Source organism: Bos indicus x Bos taurus, chromosome 16 (assembly GCF_003369695.1).
Source record: "Bos indicus x Bos taurus breed Angus x Brahman F1 hybrid chromosome 16, Bos_hybrid_MaternalHap_v2.0, whole genome shotgun sequence".
NCBI lineage: Eukaryota > Metazoa > Chordata > Mammalia > Artiodactyla > Bovidae > Bos > Bos indicus x Bos taurus.
In genome coordinates this window covers 76,436,736-76,458,642 of record NC_040091.1, presented here as the reverse complement: position 1 = coordinate 76,458,642, position 21,907 = coordinate 76,436,736, and the positions used below count along the sequence as shown (strand labels likewise).

The following is a 21,907-nucleotide window of genomic DNA, read 5'->3' as shown; positions in this document are numbered from 1 at the left end:
GCCTGACTCTGAGGCCCCGTGGACTGACTAACCCGCCAGGCTCTTCTGTCCATGGGATTCTCCAGGCAAGAATACTGGAGTGGGCTGCCAGTTCCTTCTCCAGGGGATCTTCCTGAATTACCAACAATACTAAACTTAATTAAAACTGAGAGTTCAGGGAAAATATCCACCTTTTCAACCCAGTATTTCTATTATTAAGTACAGTAATTCCCTATTATACATGGATGAGATCACTACTAGAAAAGAATACTGATCACCAAAAATCATAAAGCTATTATTTTAGGGAGCTCTAAAATACACATTCTAAATACCAGTCATGTGCAGCTGAGATGTTTCAATCGAGAACCCTAATCATTTGCACATAATTACAATAGCACAGTTCAACAGGAAAGATCTGACAGACAACATCATTTTTCCAAAGAATACTAGCAATACTTCTCAGTTTTGGTTTCTAACGCTCACGTGAATCTATGTCTTAGATTATAAGAAATGTAAAAATCCCAAGCTCTTAAGCTCTGAGCTCTTCCCCACGGAACGCCTGTATCTGGAAATAGACCTCATAGAGCTCCTCAGGACTCCTACCAGTCGAGGCTGGTTGGAGGCACAGCTTTTATTCTCATGAACAAAAATGTTCCCTGTATGTCTCCTCTTCAGGCAGGGGCCTTAAAAATTTAGCAGTAGCTAAATCAAACTGGTAAGCTTTCAAACAGGTATCTGGTAGGAAATTAATTTTGCTTAAAAGTTTCAGTTTTCAACAGATACAGCATCAGCTGCCATCTGAGTTATAAAATTGGCACCTAATGGACTGGTCTTTTAATTAAAAGTTTACTGTTTAGAAACTATATTTCACTTTTCACTGTTTCCTAAATTTTTGCCATACTAAAAAAGAAAGAAAATTGGACTTTTAGAAGATCTAAAAGGCACACCATATAAAGGAGTACTGAAGACTCGGGTGAAGTACGGCAGTATGGCATCTGTTCAGGTTTGTTGCTACCATAAAGTCTGAATAATAATCATCCAAACAAACCGAGTTCCTGCTTATGGAGAGAAAATATTTATCAGCACATCTGCATTTCAAAGCTCTTGTTCTGGGAACTTCTCTACATGATGGAACAGATTAAAGTAAGATCATTAGTCTATATTTTTTGTAGCTCATTTCTTCCATAAGAATTAGTTTCCCTGTTTACCTATGTACTTGAGCTTTCTATTTTATTGCTGTGCAGCCACAGAATTTACCAATCTGAAGGACCATACTAGCTTCTTTTGGTAAGTACATCATATAATGCGTTTTGCTTTATACCTCGTTTCAAGACTGGTAAACTATATGGAGGGAAGTAAAAAGTGGACTCTCTTTTCCTTTCCCAACTGTGAGACCTTCTTCTGTCTGGGCCAGACTTTGATACGTGCCCCTTGGCTGAGAACCCGCGAATCCAACTTCACACTTAGCTGCAGTGAAGTAGCCCTGCAGGCAGGCCGACTTCAACCACCACCAGCGGCATCATCATTAAAATCCGGCTGGAGGTCGCCATGGTAACCGCCTGCTGAGGCTCCGCTGCTGCGCGGGCATCTCCTCATCAGCTACCATGTGAAATGCAAATGCAGACGGTCTGAAAATTAGTCAAGAGGAATAGCGGATGAGGATGCAGATACGTGAAATATTCATGCGCTTCGTGGAAGAGAGGAGACAGCGTGAATGACACAACAAAGAGCGGCCCCTGACACCCTCGCCATCATCCTGCACAACTGTTCACACCCTCCCTCGATTGTGGGCAGAGTGCTGGAGCCGGTTTTGTGAAATGCCGTATTTATATTCCACACCCAAAATAGTAATTAAAAATGGCCAACATAATAATAGCATTAACATCAAATAAAGATAACGCTTCTGAAATGACCAGCACTGTCTTGTAAGAGTTTACTCTAAGCGCCTGAACACAAGCGCTGCGAAACAAAAACATCCAAGCGTCACTGATTATCAGTGTCAAACGATCGGGGGAAAAAAGTACTTTCAACATACTAGGACCATGAGCGCTTTTTCCATATGCTAAAAATTCTTTATAGAGATTTCATTATTCAAGTTACATGGACTCAATCTTCCTTATATAAAACTAGAACCAACCGCATTCATTTTGAAATAGAGTGATAAGACCAACTGAAAGGTGAACATTGTAATTGCTTCCTTTTTTTCCCTTTGCCCCTTTCCATTTTCCTTGGGCAGAACTCCTGCTGCCCATGAGCAGGTCCCTGACACCGTAGTTTCTCTGGGTGGGTCCCCAGTGAGCTGTCCAAAGAGTTATGTGAACACATTAGTTAACCTGAGACACTGCTATTCTGCAGTATCTCCTCAAATACTGGTAAAAATCATGATGCATTAGGCAAAAATGGGAGATGTTTTGTTCAGGAGAACACCGGATGTCAGGTGGAGGCCAAACAACTCATTTCAATGGGTTCCCAAAGCAAGCAGGGACCCACACTCCGATATTCACTGGGCAACGTCTGCTAACACTTTCAGTTCCTACCAAGGCACTTTGCTACCACGTCTACAGTGATGACCTCAAACGTTTCCCATAGAAATCTGACTGCAGTGGGGAGGTGGTGATGGGACTGGCCTGGTGAGAATGAAAAGAGCACGGATAAAGCTGAAGGAACAGGGCTGAGAGAGATGCGGCTGAGAGATGTTTGCTTCCATTCTGGGAAAACAAAGGCAGGAGGGAGGTTATGCCAGAAGAGGAGGTCATAGCTGCTCTGAGACCGTGGGCATGGGGAGGGACACTGGACGTGCTGGTCACCCAGAGCCTGGGCGCCGTGTCCAGGAGGCGGTGAAGTCAGCCACTGTTCCCATTACACCCACTGTGACACTGCATGAGGTGTGGGGTTCCTCTCCATGTGATGGATGAACTGTGGGCAGCTCTTTAACAGCCAAGCCTCCGAGAGAACGAAAGTGGAATGAAGGTGTTCTCTCTGCCACCTACACTCAGCATGTGCATCATGGGATAGAGAAGGGCCCCAAATAAAATGCAAGCATTACCAAAACGAACAACGTGGACACACGAACTGAAAGATGACTTACTTCCTCTGAATAGTGGTCTGACGGGAGAGGCGGGTAGTCACACTGCTCTATCTTCTTACACAGCGAGTACAGGTTCATCTTGTCACCATAGAAAGGACTCTGTAACGCTGCCATCTGCAAAACGCTCCCAATGAAACTGATACACTTACACGTTAACTTTAAAGGAGGTTTCATCGAGCATATGACACTGGAGGGGAGGGGATAATTACAAACATTTTAAATAAAGTTCTCCAGGCATTTGGCGTTTCATGAACATCCTTTTCAGAGAATTAGTTCATAAGTCCTAAAATGTCTTACTTCAATTTTTGGTTATTATTTTTAACATTTAAACTTTCCTAGAAGGGAGAAATGGTTAGCATAGAATTACATATACACCCGCACACACTTATGCAGCATTAACAGTATTACAAAAATAATATAACTTAGGACTCTTTGTAAATACAGTGCAATAGGAACAACTAGTGTATCTCATGACCAAACAGACGTGAATGGTGTAACATCAACCATTCAGTGGTTAAAATACAACAAACATGAAACGAGGCAAAACTGCAGTATAATCCAGGAATGGTTTAGGGACCGGTACACACAGCATTTTATCTCTCACGACAGTCTCTGCAGGAAAAGGCTATTCTGAAATAAAAAAATGTCTTCTCAATCTGAATGTTCTGATACTCAAACTAGTTCACAGTGAATCAGAACTCCTTTCCTTTTGTGACAATGTCTCAGAAACACTAAACGTGCTTAAAAGCCCTAGGAGTCATGGCCACTAATTCAAGGCATCCAAATGGATTTTTATGCGGGGTCGGGGGGGAACACTCGAAGAATGAAGGACTTTAAAAAAGACATTATCAAATTTAACTTTAAGACCAGGTTCTAACCTGACATTTCAAGTGCGAGCAAGGACTGCAGTAAGCGGGGTTACAAACTCAAGATTCAATTGAGGATGTTCGCCTCCTGTTCAAACCTCCTAAATCTCTGAACCGCAGCAGCGCGACTACAACACGGAGTGCAAGGCTGCCCCCAAGTCAGTCACCCTTTTCTACATGTGCTAATAAGTTTGATTTTGGAAGGACAATGTGTACATTCCCCAGACAGGCCAGGCGTGCGTGCAACATGCTGGGCCGAGCAGGGCTCCTCGGTGGGCGTCAGCAGGGATGGGATGAGCTGAAAATGGCTCTCATCTGTCGGGGCTGCGGCAGAGCTTAACTCCTTCCCGGCCTGGACCGCGGGGCTGGGGGATATGGGCCTGCAGAGCTGCCCACCAGCTCTTCACTGCAACTCCTGCCAAACCACCTTCAGAAGAGGTGTTCCCCATGACGAGAGATCCCCAAACCAGGTGTGTGTCCCTAAACGTGTAAAATGCTCCATCCGAGAGGACATTTCCAGAAGAGCGGTTACGATAATAATTACGTCTTCTGTTAAGATACGAGGACACTCTGTGATAAAACAGAATCTTTTAAGATGCCCCCTTAAAAAAAAAACACTGTGTGTAAACTGTTGTCTCCTTGTGTTTGCAAAAACCCTAAGTAAACGTACGTGTGTTCGTTATCATGTGCCAGGAGCTCATTACGGTACTTTTGTCTCAATACTGCAGTGTTAAAAAAAAAAAAAATCTGAACGTCCCCTAAGGAGTTAAACAGGAATAGTATATTTTCATGCATCTCCTGCTTTGACAGATGAAAAATGTCAACTGTCCTGTTTTTATTTTCAAGCTTTTGCACTATTCATCTGGTTCATTAGTGCATCTCGATGCTGCCCCTGACAGCTGCTCGCCCTCTCCTCCCAGCAGCTGAATTTTTCAGGCTAATTTGATCCTCCACACTGAGACGATCGCTAGAATGATTGACTTGCTCCCTGACCTCCAGGGTCCGACTTCCCTGATTAGTATTCTAGGGGTGTCGGAGGGACGAGAGCCCACTGTCTGTCTTCGGGGCTGGTGGCAGCTCTCTCTTTTTTTTGAACTGTAAGCCACCAACCTACAACCCTGGAAGGATGCGATTGCTGCACTGAACAATAAAGGAAATGTGTAAAACCTACTTTTCCATGTAAAGGTCCGTGTAGCCAAAGCACAGCATCTTGATTTTAATTAGTAAAGTCTACTTTGTTGCATATCAATTAAAACTGTACTGCCAGTTTTGTGTGTGTGTGTGAGGTTTCAGAAATATTTGAAAGTCTAATTTGCTGAGTTTAAATTACATTTTCAAAAAAGGATTCCCACTCCTTCGTTGTGAATGGTAAATTCTTAGTGGGATACAATAGAAAATGTCTAGGAAATGCTATGACCAGTTTTCTTAAAGATAAACTTCTGGGCATTTTTATTAACATTATATTAGAAAGAGATACAATATCAAAGTAAATTAAATCCTTAGAAAAAATTCTAGTTCTTCCCAATGACTTGCATGGAACAATTGGGAAGATGCTCTGAGCTGAAAACTAATGTTAACACATTAAATGCTTTCACTCAAAATCATTCCCAACACATAATACGCATGAATGTAGGAGCATCCAAAGAAATAATTTTTATTTTGGTTATCATTTAAAGTATACATAAAAATGGGATGCTGCCTCTCAAAGGCAAATTCATAATGTGAAGGATTATTTCAGTTTTGATATGGGAATCTCCTGGTTCTAAAAGAATTATGCAGACTTCTCAAATAACAACAGAACTTTTTCTTTTTCATTGCTAAATTTACTGTCCTTAGTGGAAACCAATTTGCAGTTTACTTTGAGGTATATAAAGGGAAAATGTTGCTTTGATAATTTATTAGACTATGGCCTGAAAGAATCTAAGGTTGCCTAAGTAGGTATAAAATATTTTAAAATGTACAAAGTGCCTTTTAAACTTTGTAATAACAACATAGTCAAATCAGTGCAACACTGTACCAAATTATTAACAGAATATAATATTACTGAGCATAAACCTCTTTTAATCTCATGTGAACAGTGAATACAAACAAACATGTATTTTATTCTATCACTAATTCATAACTTTTCTTAAAAAAATTATCCCAGGGATGTTCTTTAAGAACATTTAAAAGCTCCTAAGTGGTTGTTATTTTAGTAGGAAGAACACAATAATCTCAGGTTCCTTACATTAAGGAAGTCTGACCTTCAATCTGTAAACAATAATTAAAGATTATGACACACATTTTAAAAAACCTTCTGATGCTCTACTTCCAAGTAAAGGTGGAACAATTAAAATACATGATCTCATCATATTTTATTTAAGCCGAAAGACAGGAGACAGAAAATAGTAACAAATACACTGGTTTCTATCTATCCACTTTAGACTTCCTTTCTATGTCTTAAAATATGAAAAGGATTCCATGTATTATTTTCCTTCATTTTATTTTATTAAAAGAGTAGATGTAGGCTAATGTTTAGTGAACAGCACTGACTAGAAGCCCACATTCCGAAGAAAATTACCATTCAATTAAAGAAGTCCCTGGCTTGAGCCTTCTCTTACACCATTACTCTATAACGAGTATCAAACGTGCTCAGAGCATGCTTTCTTCTATTCACCCAAACTGTCACACTGCAATACTTGCTAGAGGACCTGTCTACATAATTCCATCTTTCTTTGATAAATTATCACCAGCAGAACAGTTGAGAGAATTTCACCGAGCTTTACCAATACAAAGTGTTACTCACAGAAACTAAACTAGAAGAATAACCTAGAAGAATTATCTCTCTATAAACTATCCTGAAAGCTGAATTACTCTACATAAAAGTTTTAAAAAAATTGATAAAGATATTTACCATGCTTTCATATTTTAAATCCATTCCATTGTTATCTCTCCAGCCATGCATGGGCAAGTTGGTTTTTAATAGATGTTCAAATGTATATTTTTATAGTAAGATTATGAAGCAACATTATATTAACATAAAAAACATTTAAGAAATTAAACTCTGATCAAAAGGAAACAATTTAAAATTATATTGGAGAAAATAAATGTGTAGTTACTAAACTACATTATAAAACCAGTTACTAAGTCAATGAATTAACTTCCTCATAATTAAAAAGCTAATTCTTAAACACCACCTAGGAAAAAAAATAACTATATACTAAAAGGACAGGGGAAACACACTCCAGTAAGTAAAAGCACGTCAGTGTACGGAATTTACCAGCATTGCCTACCTCATACAGTAGACAGCCAAGGGACCAGATGTCAGACTTGAAGTTGTACCCGTTTTCGTGTATTCTCTCTGGAGACATGTAATAAGGTGTACCCACTGCAGAAAGAAAGCAGACGGAACAAGAGGAGGACAAAAATGAAGATGCAGCTGTGATAAGAAATTACATCCAAAATTTTAGATTAAAATGGCATCAAAAAAATTGATTAAGATTAGAACACTGTTCTGGGCATACTCCAGAACCTTTAAATGTCCTCTTTTCTCCTTGATCCTGAATAGCACACTTACATCTGTCCCACATTAAAACGGAGGTGGTGAGTGCCACTTGCTTTCTTTAATTCAGGTAGAGTCTAAGGAGTACAGAAAGAATTCTAACAAAATCTACTAAGTGGCTCACACTTGTTTCATTCTTAATTTTTAACATGGCTTGTATGTCCCAAATAAGCATGACAATATAGTGATTTTAAAATACATAGTAACACATAACAATTGGTGGAGTGTGTATAAAGCATACCTATCAACTTTTACAGAAACATACCTTAGAATACTATTGTGATTCTTAAAATTACAAATATAATCACCAACCGTCAGTACCTTACTTAACTCCCACTTTAGAAAGAATAAAACAGAATTTTGTATATCAAAGGGCTATATAATAACATATGTGAAAGGCCAATGACATCTCTGGAAGAACGTCTCAGGCTGTTACTACTGAGACCTTTATAGACACAAGGTGCCCTGGATAATTTGGGGTTTGTTTCGATGTTAGCTTGTTTTGAATACGCTTTCTTTTTAATATATTTAATATTTATTAAATGTCTTAAATAAGACATTCACATTATATTTTCAAGGGCAGAAACTTTTAAGTAACTTTTGAAGGGAGAATCTTAAATCTCAAACTTAGATGGCTATTATTTCACCCTCATTTTGCCTAAGGCTTTTTGCCAAATAGAAAATCGAAGTTTGAGACAAAATTTAGAAAGCTTACTTGCTTGAGGCAACAGCTACCAAACTGTGCTGCTACTCACAGAGAAAAGCTCTTTCTCCCTCTTCTCCCAAGAACTCCCTAGGAGTTCACAGTAGGTCTCGTGAGAGTGTAACTCAGGATGCTCAACAGGGGTGTTCGGGCAGAGGGAACAAGGGTGGACCCGACAAAGTCATGGCGCCGTGCGCAAGCACATCCTCCTCCCCAAGGACGGCGTTACACACGCTGTGAGCCGAGCCGACACTGGGCTAAAAGGGGAAAACTCCACGGAACCATCCCTGCGCAGGAAATCCTAGAGACACTGGAACCCCTTCTTCCTACTAATGGATGGCCCTAATCAGAATGGATGGAAGGGGAGGTATTCATAAAAATGAGGAAATGAAAAAAGGAGTGTGCAAACAGGAGGATAAAAGGCAATGAAATAAAGTATGACACGTTCGGATGCTATCAGAGGCAGACGAGACATCAATGATTTAACTGCAGCATTTCCCGCGAAGACGAGTAAATTTGCCGATTCCCGTCGGGAGGAGAAAAGCCAGACAACCTGTGGAAACGGCTAGGTGTGAAGAACGTGCACTATCCCAGAGTCGGACACACACTCGCTCCGCGGCTGCCCTCTCGCCCGTCTTCAGCGGCGACACCGACGGTGGGCTGACTGGACGCACGCGGTTGACGGAGGCGGCGGGTGCGGCTCGGGTGACAAGCGGCTGTGCCTCAGCTCCCGGTCCAGGGCCCGGGGCGGAGAGCCGTGACCCGCAGAGAGGGGCTCCCCGGAATCCACGGGGGGAGGCGACGGAAAACACTGAGGCGTGAAGGTTCAGGGTTTACCAGAAGCGAAGGTGATTAGCTCAGGGAAACCTGCTTATACCTCAGGGCTCTGAGGTGAATGTGCAAGATGGATGAAGAAACGCTCGCGTTTGCCCTGGCATCACACCTGGGCCGCTGCACAGGGCCCACGTGCCGCCCACCGCCGCCGCTGCCGCCGGCTCTCAAGCCCAGGGGCAGGGAGGCCGGATGACGGTAGGGGCTACAGGACACTGCATCTGAGACGGGGAAAGCGCTCAAGGCACAGAGGAGTCGCTTCCGGGGCGCTGCGGGGGGTCACGGGCAACCGTTGCACCTGCAGCCCGAGCCGCGGCTTCCACTCGACGCTGGTTCTCTGGAGCCAACTCGGCCTATAAGCGACCAGTAGAACCGCACTTAGCCCAGAATGCCTCCTCCTTCCGTTCTGTGTGTCCTGCTCCCATCTCAGAGTGGAAATCTGAGCGGGCGACTCGCCTTGCTGGGTGACACCTCAGGTAACGACACTGCGTCGTCGGCAGTGAGGAGGAAGGTGCCACGGGGCCGCGCCCAGCGCCGAGTGGGGCGCTGCTCTCCACCGGGCGCCCTGTCCTGGACACCGACCTGAGCACAGGCGGGGTCCCTGCCCAGCAAGGACCCACCCTCGCCCCCTCCACCTGACAGGCAGCCCGCAGAATTTCAAGCACTAGGAGAAGGTGAGATGCGTTGCATCTCCATGTTTCAAACTTAATGAATATATGATTATTTCCTAAAAACGCTTCTTAAAAAACAAAATCCTGACAGCTGTGCTGCCTCCAGCATGTGGAGACTCCCTAACAGCGGTACAAGGCGGAGGTGCGCAGGGACGTGAGGAGACCTTACAGGGACCACGCGACACCCTGAGCGCGAGGAGCCTCAGAGGGCGGGACGCGCGGCGCGCTCGCCCTTCCACCGCGGGCCCGCACGACGGGAACGGAATTCACCACAGCAAGAACTTGGGTCATTTCAACCTCCCGACAGGAGAAGCGAGGAATGGATGAAAACGCCACAAAAAGCAGAAAGGCCGAGACCAGACAAAAATGGTTAAAGAAATGAAAATGCTATCTGACCTTTTTTTAAAACATAGTAAGACAGTCATTCAAATATATATTTTTTAAAACTTTTCATTACGTTAATTGACTTATTCTAGCTATATAGAAGAGTTTTACACGGAAAGCACTCTATTAACAATAAATACGTTCGAAAATGTACCCCTGTACAAATGAAGACTGATGTTCACAAGTTCTACAATATGTTAAGAGAGCCAAAGAATTCTGCTAAACTGCTATTACAGAATATGTGACTAAAATAGTTAATAACTTACATTTCATCAGAATAAGTTACATACAGAATTTTCCCAATAGTTTAGCTAAGCTAAACATTTAGCACTGCCATTGCTGCAAAGACTTGAACGAGAAAAAATGATGGAACCACTGAAATGTCTTTTTATATGGTTAGATCTGGGCTGCTAATTTTTCTGTTTGGTTTAAGGGAGGGAAGGAAAAACCAGTCAGAGGTCAGGAAATATGTTTCACATCTTACCTTTGCCATGAGCTAGCCAGGACCTCTAAAGTTCTCTTTCTACTCACTCACCTCATCTGTAAGATGCAGTGATGAGGAAGATGAGCTCATTTCTGAGATCCCTTTGCTCTAAATTTGGTAGCCCTCTTAAAAATTGTACAAATGCCCATAGGAAAAGTGAAGTGGAGAAAAGTAATATATTCCTATTTTAAACTATCACCTAGGACAGCTGACTAGGGTACAAACAAGTCAGTTTAGAAATGTTGCTTCTTAGAATAAACTGCAGAAAAGAAAGCTTGGAACATTCCTTGTTGGGAAAACTGAAAGGACACAACTCATCTTAAACATCAATTTGATTTAAACATGTGTGCGCACCACCCCCCACACAACTTCAGGGAATAGGAATTAACTTTCATTTTTTCCTTCATACTCGTATGTCAACCCAGAAATTATGTTGGCAGACTTCATGGAGAGAGGCCAAATTTACTTAATTGTAAGGAGTATTATCTCAGGTCAGTACAGAATGTCTCAGAAGTAGATTAATATTTCTTCTATGAGAGACATTTATTAAATAAATTTTTCTTCTTTCCAGTGTAACTGATAACATTTAAAACCCAGATAATTTTACAGTTACTGTTTCTCTGTCCAGGCATTGTGTTAAATGGAGCACGTGTATTATCTTGCTGAGCTTTCAACAATGTTTATCAGGTCCCCCTGCACTGTTCAAAGTGCTGGCGAGACAGAAAAGGCTAAGCCCCTCATGGGGCTCACTGGCTAGAGAAATGGGGGCCATTTCATGAGATATTCCCACTATTATCTTGTTGTAGAGAGGATGCATAAGGAAGTCAGGTCATCTGCCAAAGGTGACAAAGCCAGTAAGGTATGGACCTAGAATCCAGCCAAGTCATCCTGTCCATTGCACTTTAACAGTTATTTTGTTAAAAGTGACCACTGTGAAACATGACTGGGAAAAAAAAATCTGAATCTTTCCAAATTAAGAAGCAGAGAACTCTTCTACAAGTCTCAGCATGTACACACGAAAGGCCACGGGTGAGGGTCAGAGATCAGTGCTTCTCTGCAGCTCCTCTGCTTCAAATAAATACTTGTGATGGTAGTTGAGAGGTTAACCATGCACAGTTTACAATTAGATAACAGCTTCCTCCCAGCGTGATGATTTAAGTCAAGAAAGGACTGAAAGTTAAAAATAAACCAGTGCAAGTAGCCTTCAATACTGACCAAGCATATGCTGTCTTTACGGCTCCATCCACACTGAACTGAAGGGAGACCAGCCAAGGAGAGCCCACAGAGAGGTGCTAGGGAAGGTGCGGGAACAACAGGCGAGTGACCACAGGTGGCACTTGGCACCAGAAATCAAACTGCTTTCATGCCTGGTTCAAGAACACTAATTTTCTAAGTTGCAATCAGAGGATGTATCACACTCGGAAATAGTGTGGGGAACATGAATTGTACACTCAAGAGACCCCAGTGTGAAAATTCTGAGGCTGGCTGAACGGCGGCCATGCGTTTACCCTGCTGGCAGCATCACAAAATCAGAGAACCATTGTCTCATTCTGAATAGCAAAGAGGAGTTCAAATAATCCTGTAACACAAACAACAACGACATCACAATTGCCCCCAAGGGGTTTCAAATATTTGTCCAGCAGGAGGACCAGTCTCAGAGCACTGTAGCCAGTGCTTTGTAAAAACCCCTTCCATCCTCAGGCAGTGCAGCAAGCATATGTAATAACTAAATCACACATGTACACGCAAAAAGAAAATTCTCCATCTTTGCTCTTCTGGGAGACATTAAGAAAGCAAGTAAAATGCCGCATTAGAACATGATGAAGCGTTTTTTTTTTTTCCCTTTCTTTTCACTAGAACAAGCAGTGAGACAGGAAACACTTCACTGTATACAATAAATGCAACTTTGGTGCAAATGGATTTGCCTGAATAACAGATAACTACTCTTAATTATATACACCTTTGGAGTACATAATGTTATATTTCATGGTGGTTTCTCTAAGTTTTGTTAAAATTACTATCTCTTATATTCCTGTCCATGATGTACTCAAAAGCACAAAAGAGAGACACCCCCTGAGAATTAAATAAGCATTTGTAAATAATTTAGAAAAACAGAACTGCTAATAAATTAATAGTAATGCTAGAAAACAACTTTCTTGCTAGAAACTTTGATTATGACAAGTGTGATATTTTCTCCCTTGAAAAGTAAACATGTATCACTCAACATGCCAGCAAATTGGGAAAACTCAGCAGTAGCTACAGGACTGGAAAAGGTCAGTTTTCATTCCAATCCCAAAGAAAGGCAATGCCAAAGAATGCTCAAACTACTGCACAATTGCACTCATCTCACATGCTAGTAAAGTAATGCTCCAAATTCTCCAAGCCAGGCTTCAGCAATACGTGAACCGTGAACTTCCTGATGTTCAAGCTGGTTTTAGAAAAGGTAAGAGGAACCAGAGATCAAATTGCCAACATCTGCTGGATCATGGAAAAAGCAAGAGAGTTCCAGAAAAACATCTATTTCTGCTTTATTGACTATGCCAAAGCTTTTGACTGTGTGGATCACAATAAACTGTGGAAAATTCTTCAAGAGATGGGAATACCAGACCACCTGATCTGCCTCTTGAGAAATTTGTATGCAGGTCAGGAAGCAACAGTTAGAACTGGACATGGAACAACAGACTGGTTCCAAATAGGAAAAGGAGTTCGTCAAGGCTGTATATTGTCACCCTGTTTATTTAACTTATATGCAGAGTACATCATAAGAAACGCTGGACTGGAAGAAACACAAGCTGGAATCAAGATTGCCGGGAGAAATATCAATAACCTCAGATATGCAGATGACACCACCCTTATGGCAGACAGTGAAGAGGAACTAAAAAGCCTCTTGATGAAAGTGAAAGTGGAGAGTGAAAAAGTTGGCTTAAAGCTCAACATTCAGAAAACAAAGATCATGGCATCTGGTCCCATCACTTCATGGGAAATAGATGGGGAAACAGTGGAAACAGTGTCAGACTTTATTTTTCTGGGCTCCAAAATCACTACAGATGGTGACTGCAGCCATGAAATTAAAAGACGCTTACTCCTTGGAAGGAAAGTTAGGACCAACCTAGATAGTATATTCAAAAGCAGAGACATTACTTTGCCAACAAAGGTTCGTCTAATCAAGGCTACGGTTTTTCCTGTGGTCATGTATGGATGTGAGAGTTGGACTGTGAAGAAGGCTGAGCGCCGAAGAATTGATGCTTTTGAACTGTGGTGTTGGAGAAGACTCTTGAGAGTCCCTTGGGCTGCAAGGAGATCCAACCAGTCCATTCTGAAGGAGATCAGCCCTGGGATTTCTTTGGAAGGAATGATGCTAAAGCTGAAACTCCAGTCCTTTGGCCACCTCATGCGAAGAGTTGACTCATTGGAAAAGACTCTGATGCTGGGAGGGACTGGGGGCAGGAGGAGAAGGGGACAACAGAGGATGAGATGGCTGGATGGCATCACTGACTCGATGGACATGAGTCTGAGTGAACTCTGGGAGTTGGTGATGGACAGGGAGGCCTGGCGTGCTGCAATTCATGGGGGTCGCAAAGAGTCGGACACGACTGAGCGACTGATCTGATCTGATCTGATCACCAATAAAGGTGTATAATTTAAAAAAAGGTGAAATTTTAATGCTAAAACATGTGCCTAAAAAAGAAAGCACTGAATTTCAGTAATATAAATATCAATCGAAACCTCTGACCAAAACCATATCACCTCATCCGGTTTTAGGGCTAAGACTGTCAAGTGGACTAAACCAGGGAGCAGGCAGATCTTCATCCCTGGGGTTACACCCATGTGCGTCATGTTACATGGCAAAAGAACTTTGCAGGTGGAAGGTGATGGACCTGAAAACAGGGAGACCACCCAGGACTGTCTATGCCATGTGCAAGGGTCTACACCTGCCACGCTGGCTGTGAAGACGGAGCAAGGAGGTGGAGGTCATGCCCACAAGGAGCTGCTTCTAGGAGCTGACACGCATACTCAGGTGACACGGCAAAGGGACAGGGTCCTTGGTCCTGCAAGACCAAAGACCTGGCTTCGCTACAACCTGGAGAAGTCTCCTCTTGAAACTCCAGAAAAGAGCAATTCCAAAGACGCCTTGATGGCAGTCTAGGGAGAGCAATGCTGGAATCCTGACCCACAGAGCTGTAAAAGCCGTACATCTCTGTTGTGTTAAGCCACTACATTTGTGGGAATTTGTTAGGGCAGCAATAGGAATCTGACATGAATGCGCTAACGATTCACACACCGCCTGGGCCAAGTCCACGTGCTGAGTCAGCTGCAGGCCAAGAGACGGAAAAGCTTGTGACCTGAAGCATCCATGACCTCTGCAAGTTCACTGGACAGTCTGGGGATGGGATCAGTTCAGTCTTTGAGGGTTTTTTTTTTGGGGGGGGGCGGGGTGGAGGGAGAAGCCAGTATATTTACAGTAAGACAAATGAAAGGATAAAATGATGATCTTGTATAATTTAAAAGCACACTGGTTGTTCACTGACTGCTAAGGACCCTAAACCAGGTAATCACAACCGCTTTAAAGACTCAAATTAGGGACAGAGAAGAGAAAGCAGGTCACATGCTACATGGCACTCAGTTCACAGTTGATGTTTGAAGCTTGGTAAAAATTTTTCTTATAAATGTTTTAAATTTGCCAAAATAAGGTTCTCATCATGTGTATGAAGCACAAGCTGGAATCAAGATTGCTGGGAGAAATATCAATACCCTCAGATATGCAGATGACGCCACCCTTATGGCAGAAAGTGAAGAAGGACTAAAGAGTCTCTTGATCAAAGAGGAGAGTGAAAACGCTGGCTTAAAACTCAAAATTCAGAAAATGAAGATCATGGCATCTGGTCCCATCACTTCATGGCAAATAGATGGGGAAACAGTAGAAACAGTGACAGACTTTATTTCTTTGGGCTCCAAAATCACTGCAGATGGTGCCTGCAGCCATGAAATGAAAAGATGCTTGTTCTTTGGAATAAAAGTTATGACCAACCTAGACAGCATATTACTTTGCCAATAAAGGTCCATCTAGTCAAAGCTATGGTTTTTCCAGTAGTCATGTATGGATGTGAGTTGGGCAAAGAAAGCTGAGCGCCAAAGAATTGATGCTTTTGAACTGGTGTGTGGGAGAAGACTCTTTGAGAGTCCTTTGGATAACAAGGAGATCCAACCAGTCCATCCTAAAGGAAATCAGTCCTGAATATTCATTGGAAGGACTGATGCTAAAGCTGAAACTTCAATACTTTGGCCACCTGATGCAAAGAACTGACTCACTGGAAAAGACTCTGATGCTGGGAAAGATTGAAGGTGGGAGGAGAAGGGGATGACAGAGAATGAGATGGTTGGATGGCATCACCAACTCAGTGGACATGAGTTTGAGTAAACTCCAGGAGTTGGTGATGGACAGGGAGGCCTGCAGTCCATGGGGTTGCAAACAGTCGGACACGACTGAGCGACTGAACTGATCATGTGTATGTCCAGGAGGGAAAATCATAGATTTATTGATAAAGAGAAAACTCACCAGGGATCAAGACTCTAGCATCCCTCATGAATTATTCTGGATTTAAAAATAATCCCTCTGCTCAGAATCACCGAATTCAGAATGATGGACACGCCCCAAAGCCATGTATGGTTCCCTCCTCCTCCCCTACCACCATACAATCCCATCAAGAGAGCTAAGTACTCTTCAGGTGCAATAGCTACAAAATATGTCACAAAAATAAACAAGGAGAGAAAGAGGACAAATCATACAAAAAAAAAAAAAACCCAGGCGTTTCCCTCCAGCTCATGGTCCTCGCTGCTTCTGGTTCTCCTCTTCCTGGACGCACGGGGGAATTACTATGTCCACTCCTTTAAGATGGGCATGGACACGAGACTTGTTTTAGCCAATAAAACATGAATGGGAATCAACCTGTGTTACATTCAAGCAGAAAGATTTAACTGAGAGCCAGTAAGTGAATTCTCCATGATCTTTTCCCCTTGTGAAGATCACACGAGACGGAAGCCCCTGAAATGCCAAGTGACCATGTGGAGGCAGGGTGGCCACCTGGGCCCACAGTGGACTCTGGATAACCACAGAAATAATATGCTTCGGTGCTGACTGCTGTTGCTTCCTGCAGCGTGCTCTAACCTGTGTTTTGTGACGGATTTAGTTAAATCCACACTCTGATGCCCAGCCTGCCTCTAATTCATTCACTCAGGAGGTACTGAGCATCTACTCTATGTCCTCTACTATACACTGGGGATACAGGAGGTACGAACCCAAACCACGGAGACCCCGGTCCTTGTGAAGATACATGTGGTGAGGGAGGGAGAAGCAAAGGACTAGGCATAGTAAGTGAGTCACACAGCGTGTTCCAAGGTAAGAAGTCGAAGAAAAACAGGAAAAAACAAAAACACGATAAGGATCAGGAATTCTAGGGGAGGTGTGTCAGGGGCAGCAGATTCATTATTAAATAGAGTGAGCTCAGGGATCACCACCCGACCCCCACACAACGTGACGGGACAGAGGAGAAAAGGTGCCTTCAAACTGCTTGCAAATATCAAACTGCTGTGCCCATCTTCACTGCCACAATGGCTGCTGGTACTGAGGAGCAAGAGAGGATTCCTCTGGGTCAGTATCACAGGAAAGACGGGCAGTTTGATATGGCTTGAATAACAATCATATATTTGTTTTAAAAATCATACACTTGGATTATTTTAAAATAATCCAAGGTGACAACAGGAAACGCACACCTTGACGGCCATGTTCCTACTTCACAGGTTTTAGTTTCCAGTTTCGAAGGGGCGTTTCCCCGGAAATGTCAGCCCCAGCTGCGGGTCGACAGGAGGGTTATGAAGAAAGACCTCCGGATCCTGCTCACTTCTGAGGCTTGGGCACGGAGAACAGGCAAGTGCAGGGCAGGCACAAATGGCGCTTCCCCCCAGGTTCCTCAGCTGCGTGCGGAGTGGGACATGGTGACCCCAGGTGGAGGTGAGGGGCAAATCGGGGACCTGGTGGCGTTGGGACCATGCCACCAGGCCCCAATGCAGCGTGCCCACAGGCCGGGCGGAGGAGCACCTCACTGCCTCCCGCATGCAAGCCCGCCCACCCCTGGGCCTCGGGCTCCTGGACTCTGGAAGGCGAAGAATCTGCAGCCACAGCTCGCACCCACCCCCAGGCCTCAGGGAGCCCAAAGACTGCGAAGTGAGCAGGACAGTCACATATGTGAGTCCCGCCCTCATAAGCACCGGCAGCTCCGTGAATGACTGAGTCCTGTCTGACCACCCGAACTGGCCCGGCCAGCAGACTGCCTAACAGGAGGCAGAAAAACAGGGCTCAGTCCTTAAGTAAATGGAACAGCACGGAAGTACTGTAAACACAGACTAATGTTTTCCAAATTGCGGGTTATAAGCCATTAATGAGTTGTGAAATCAATTTACTGCATTGCAAATAGCGTTATTTTTAGTAACACAAAATAGAAGAGACAGTATCAGGAGGAACCATGGTTGTAACAGGGACTTTCCACTTCAGTTTTGTGCAGTGAGATTCCCATGGGGTCATGGTACAGCTGGGGCGTGGGGGCAGGGGCGCACTATCGGGAAGTCTGGGAGCCCCTTATCGAGAGAGCTTGACTCAAGGGGGAGACGTGCCCTCCTCATAAAATCAGAGATACACACACACACACACACAACTCATTTTCCAACAAGTCTTACATCTGTGCGGTTGGTAAACAACAGGAAAGAATAGAGTGAAGTTTATACATCGGGACATGTATATTCCAACTCGGAGTCTCCCAGCCACACCCTCTGTCCAATTGCATACACAAGCACTAAATGACGATCTGACTTAACTGAGTCCACGGAGAAAAGGAAAGGGGACGAGAGCTCAGACCACCCACAGGGATAAACGTGGCACGTGCTCGGCTGGCAAGCACAAAGACGTTAAGATTTTGCTCAGCTCTGTGAAGCACATGCTAAGGGGCCGTCGAAGAGCCACAGAAGAAGCGGCCAGCACAGGGGAGCCCCCGAGGAGAGTAGACCACACTGGGCGTGCTGACCCCGAGGACAGGGGAAGGTCACGGCTGGGTCCTCACGCCAGTGCTGAAGGGTTGGCCCCTGAGCTTTGGGGAAGGGGCGAGCCACCCCCACGTGTGGCTGAGGCCCCTGTCCCGCAAACCTCCTGCAGAAGCGCCCACCCTGCTTCAGCCCCTCGTCTGGCCCGCCCCGGTCAGCCTGGGATGTCGCTCCCTGGGCCTCTCTGTACCCTCTCACCCCCGTTCAGATGCCACCTCCTGGCAGGGGCTGTGCCATTTCTAAAATACTCCCCCTGCTGGTCACTCCATGTGCAGGCTAACAAACCCTGTTAGTTCTTCGTGTTATTCATCTATTTCCTTCCACCACAAGGTGAGAACCATCAAGAGGAGGACTTGCCTACGTACCCAGACCCTGGAATGGCACCTTTTTTTTCTGAATGAATCGGTGCAGCTGTTTCAAGAGCAGAAATAAATTGCTCATAGCCTCCCTCTCTGCTTCCCCTTTCTTTTTCTGTCTCCTCCACACCACCATCACGGTCACAAAGGCAACTCGGCATTTATGCAGCACACCACAGTGCTCAGAAAACACGTTTACCTTCATTTCATGACTAGGCTAGGGGCTGGTGAACACAGCACGGTTACTACCCACATTTCTACTCGTAGAAACCTGGAAACTGAACCAGAGAAAAGTGAATAAATGGCCTGACCAAGGTCCTACAGCACAGCGGGCAGGTCAATCCAGAAATCCACCATCCTCTACAAACGTCCTTCTGTCCCACACTCACAACAAGGCAAGAAGAAAAGTATGGCGGACACCATGGACAAAGGCGTGCAGCCAAGGAGGGAGCGGGCCAGAGGACACCCCCCAAGACGACCCCAAATGCCGAGCCAAGGACTTTTCATGACAGTCCTTAGGCCACAGAGAACAGGTGAAGATTTGCAGGAAGTAAGATAATCAGATAATGTGTTTAAAGAAGGATTTTTCTCTGCTGGGAATATGGTAACCATAATGGATTAAAAAGGAATATTACAAACACAGAAGGATCCTTTCCTAGTCCAAAGAGGAAGTGCTTACAGTTTGAGGAGGACAGAAAAGAAAGTGGAGAGGCTGGGAGACAGTGTGTATGGTGGGGGCAGAAATAAAACTAAAGGCTTCTGAGATTTTTTTTTTCCCTCCAGTTTTGAAGATCTGGACATGATCTGAACATCCAGCAACATTATCTTTGATATGTAATTTTTAATCCCAAATTTAAGGAATTATTATTGCTCCATGTTGACGTACTTTTAAGTTAAAAACTTGGTTCTGAAAACTGGCTGGAAACATGACTGTCTATACAACCTTATCTGCTACAGAAAATGTGACAGAACCAGAGATTATACTGCAGGTTGACATGTTATGGAATTAAATGATACATATTAGAGATAGAAACTGGAGAGACAACTAAAAAATTCAAAGACTTGATAATCTCTTAAGGATTGTTAAATACAAAAAACTTTGTAAGTGTTCCTTATAATGATTAAGTCAAAATAAGTGAAAATAATTTGATTTTTGGAAAAAAAGACATTTTGGAATAAACAAAATATAAATGCATAATTATAAGATGTTTCTAGAAATCCTTGGTATTTCTGTCCTATGGACTTAAATTCCTGGAAAAAATCTCCTTTACAAAATTAAATGAAATTTAGCTCCAGAATAGAATTCATTCAAACTAAACTTACTGGAATTTTCTTTTATGAACATACAGATCTCTTTTATTTGTAGTTTCATAATATTTAGACCTGAACTGTGAATAAATCATGCCCTACAGATTTAATCCTCAGCAAAAGCAGAAAAAAAAAATCAACATAAAGTATAGAGTTTATCAAATTTTCTGTGAGCAAAATAAATTTATATAGGTGACCACATTTTCAAGTACTTTTTGGAACCAATTCTTAAAAGCAATCTTTTATTTTTAGTTTTTTAAACGGAAGTACAGTTGATTTATAACGGGTGTACAACATAGTGATTCAGTATTTTTATAGATTATACTCTACCTAAAGTTATTACAAAATAATGGCTAAATTTTCCTGTGCTGTATCATATATCCTTAGTATTTATTTTTAAAACAATCTTTCAAATTTGCTCTTAAAAACAAAAGTATAAGTCAGTAACACAGGAGGACAATAATTTTTTAAAAGCAAAAATTAAGGTCAACTTGTCTAAGTCTGTGTCATAATTTCTATCCTTGTTATTTTATACATATTCTTTGTTAGCGAAGAATTTTTCCTGATCCTTCTACATAAGATTTTTATTGGGTCCAAACACCTTGTTGGGCTAGAGTTCAAACTTTAATTCTTGATATTCAACATACTTTGCTTAGTGAACTTCAGTTTCAAACCATCAAAATTTCTACTTCACAGAAAAGACAGGCAGAAACACAAGATGTTTTCTTATGTTAAGAATACTTTTCTCAAAATAACATGGAAAACAAAAATACTTGGGAAAGAAATTATTTTCCTATTGATTCATTTGTCAAAGTAATCAGTCTCATTGCTACTTCCTCACTGGCTGTGCCTCAGGTGTGCCTCAGAGTGTTTTATGATGATGGGCATCCCCAATTCATGTGCGTGTGTGTGTGCACATGCACACACGTATGAACTACATACAACTACATGACCCTAAGTTAACTGGTTTAGATAAAAACTGACATTAGCAATTCTTAATTCTTCTATTAAAATTTTGCTCCCTATAATGACATACTTTGGAATAATACGTCACCTAAACCTAGAGATGCATATGCATTTGTAAACCCATTGAGAACACCTGTAAGCAGCAGTGGCGGGCAAGCTAAAGGAGTACACTTCCAAAACTGTAAGGTCTGTGAAACCAAAACTGGTTTCACGTAATAATGCTGGATCTTCAGGGTCAGGCAACTACAGCACGTGCAGAGTGACAGCCGCAAAACAGCATGTACAGTACACACGCGTGTGCAGGAACACACACACGTGTGTGCAGAGCGACAGCCTGCAGAGCAGCATGTACACAGTACACATGCCTGTGCAGGAGCTAAGGGCACGTGCAGTTGTGCATGCGTGCGTGCGTGTGTGTGTGTAATGATGACCCAGCGTTTTTAAGTATAAGAGATTACTGACAGAGTGCTGTTAGAACATTCCGTTCAGGTGAGTGACAAAGTCAACGTGGGTTATCTTTCCTAAGGGCCATCCTGGACGCAGGAGAATCAAGCGACAGGTTCAAGGCCTCAAAGAGCCTCAGCGACAAAAGTCAGAAAGCTTTAAAAATGTCCAGTCACTTAATTTGGCTCGTTTTAT

The 21,907-nt window shown here is 43.1% G+C and overlaps 1 protein-coding gene across 2 annotated transcripts in view; it reads right to left on the bottom strand.

Annotated features, from left to right (window-relative positions):
* Nucleotides 1–21,907, bottom strand: part of NEK7 (NIMA related kinase 7) — a 138,296-nt gene that overhangs the window by 13,304 nt on the left and 103,085 nt on the right. For both annotated transcript variants that reach the window (XM_027565789.1, XM_027565790.1), the window contains 2 exons: nucleotides 7,206–7,300; nucleotides 3,068–3,181 (listed from right to left, as the gene is read on the bottom strand). In XM_027565789.1, coding sequence (XP_027421590.1) covers nucleotides 3,068–3,181; nucleotides 7,206–7,300 — 209 coding nt within the window. The remainder of the gene's footprint in view (nucleotides 1–3,067; nucleotides 3,182–7,205; nucleotides 7,301–21,907) is intronic.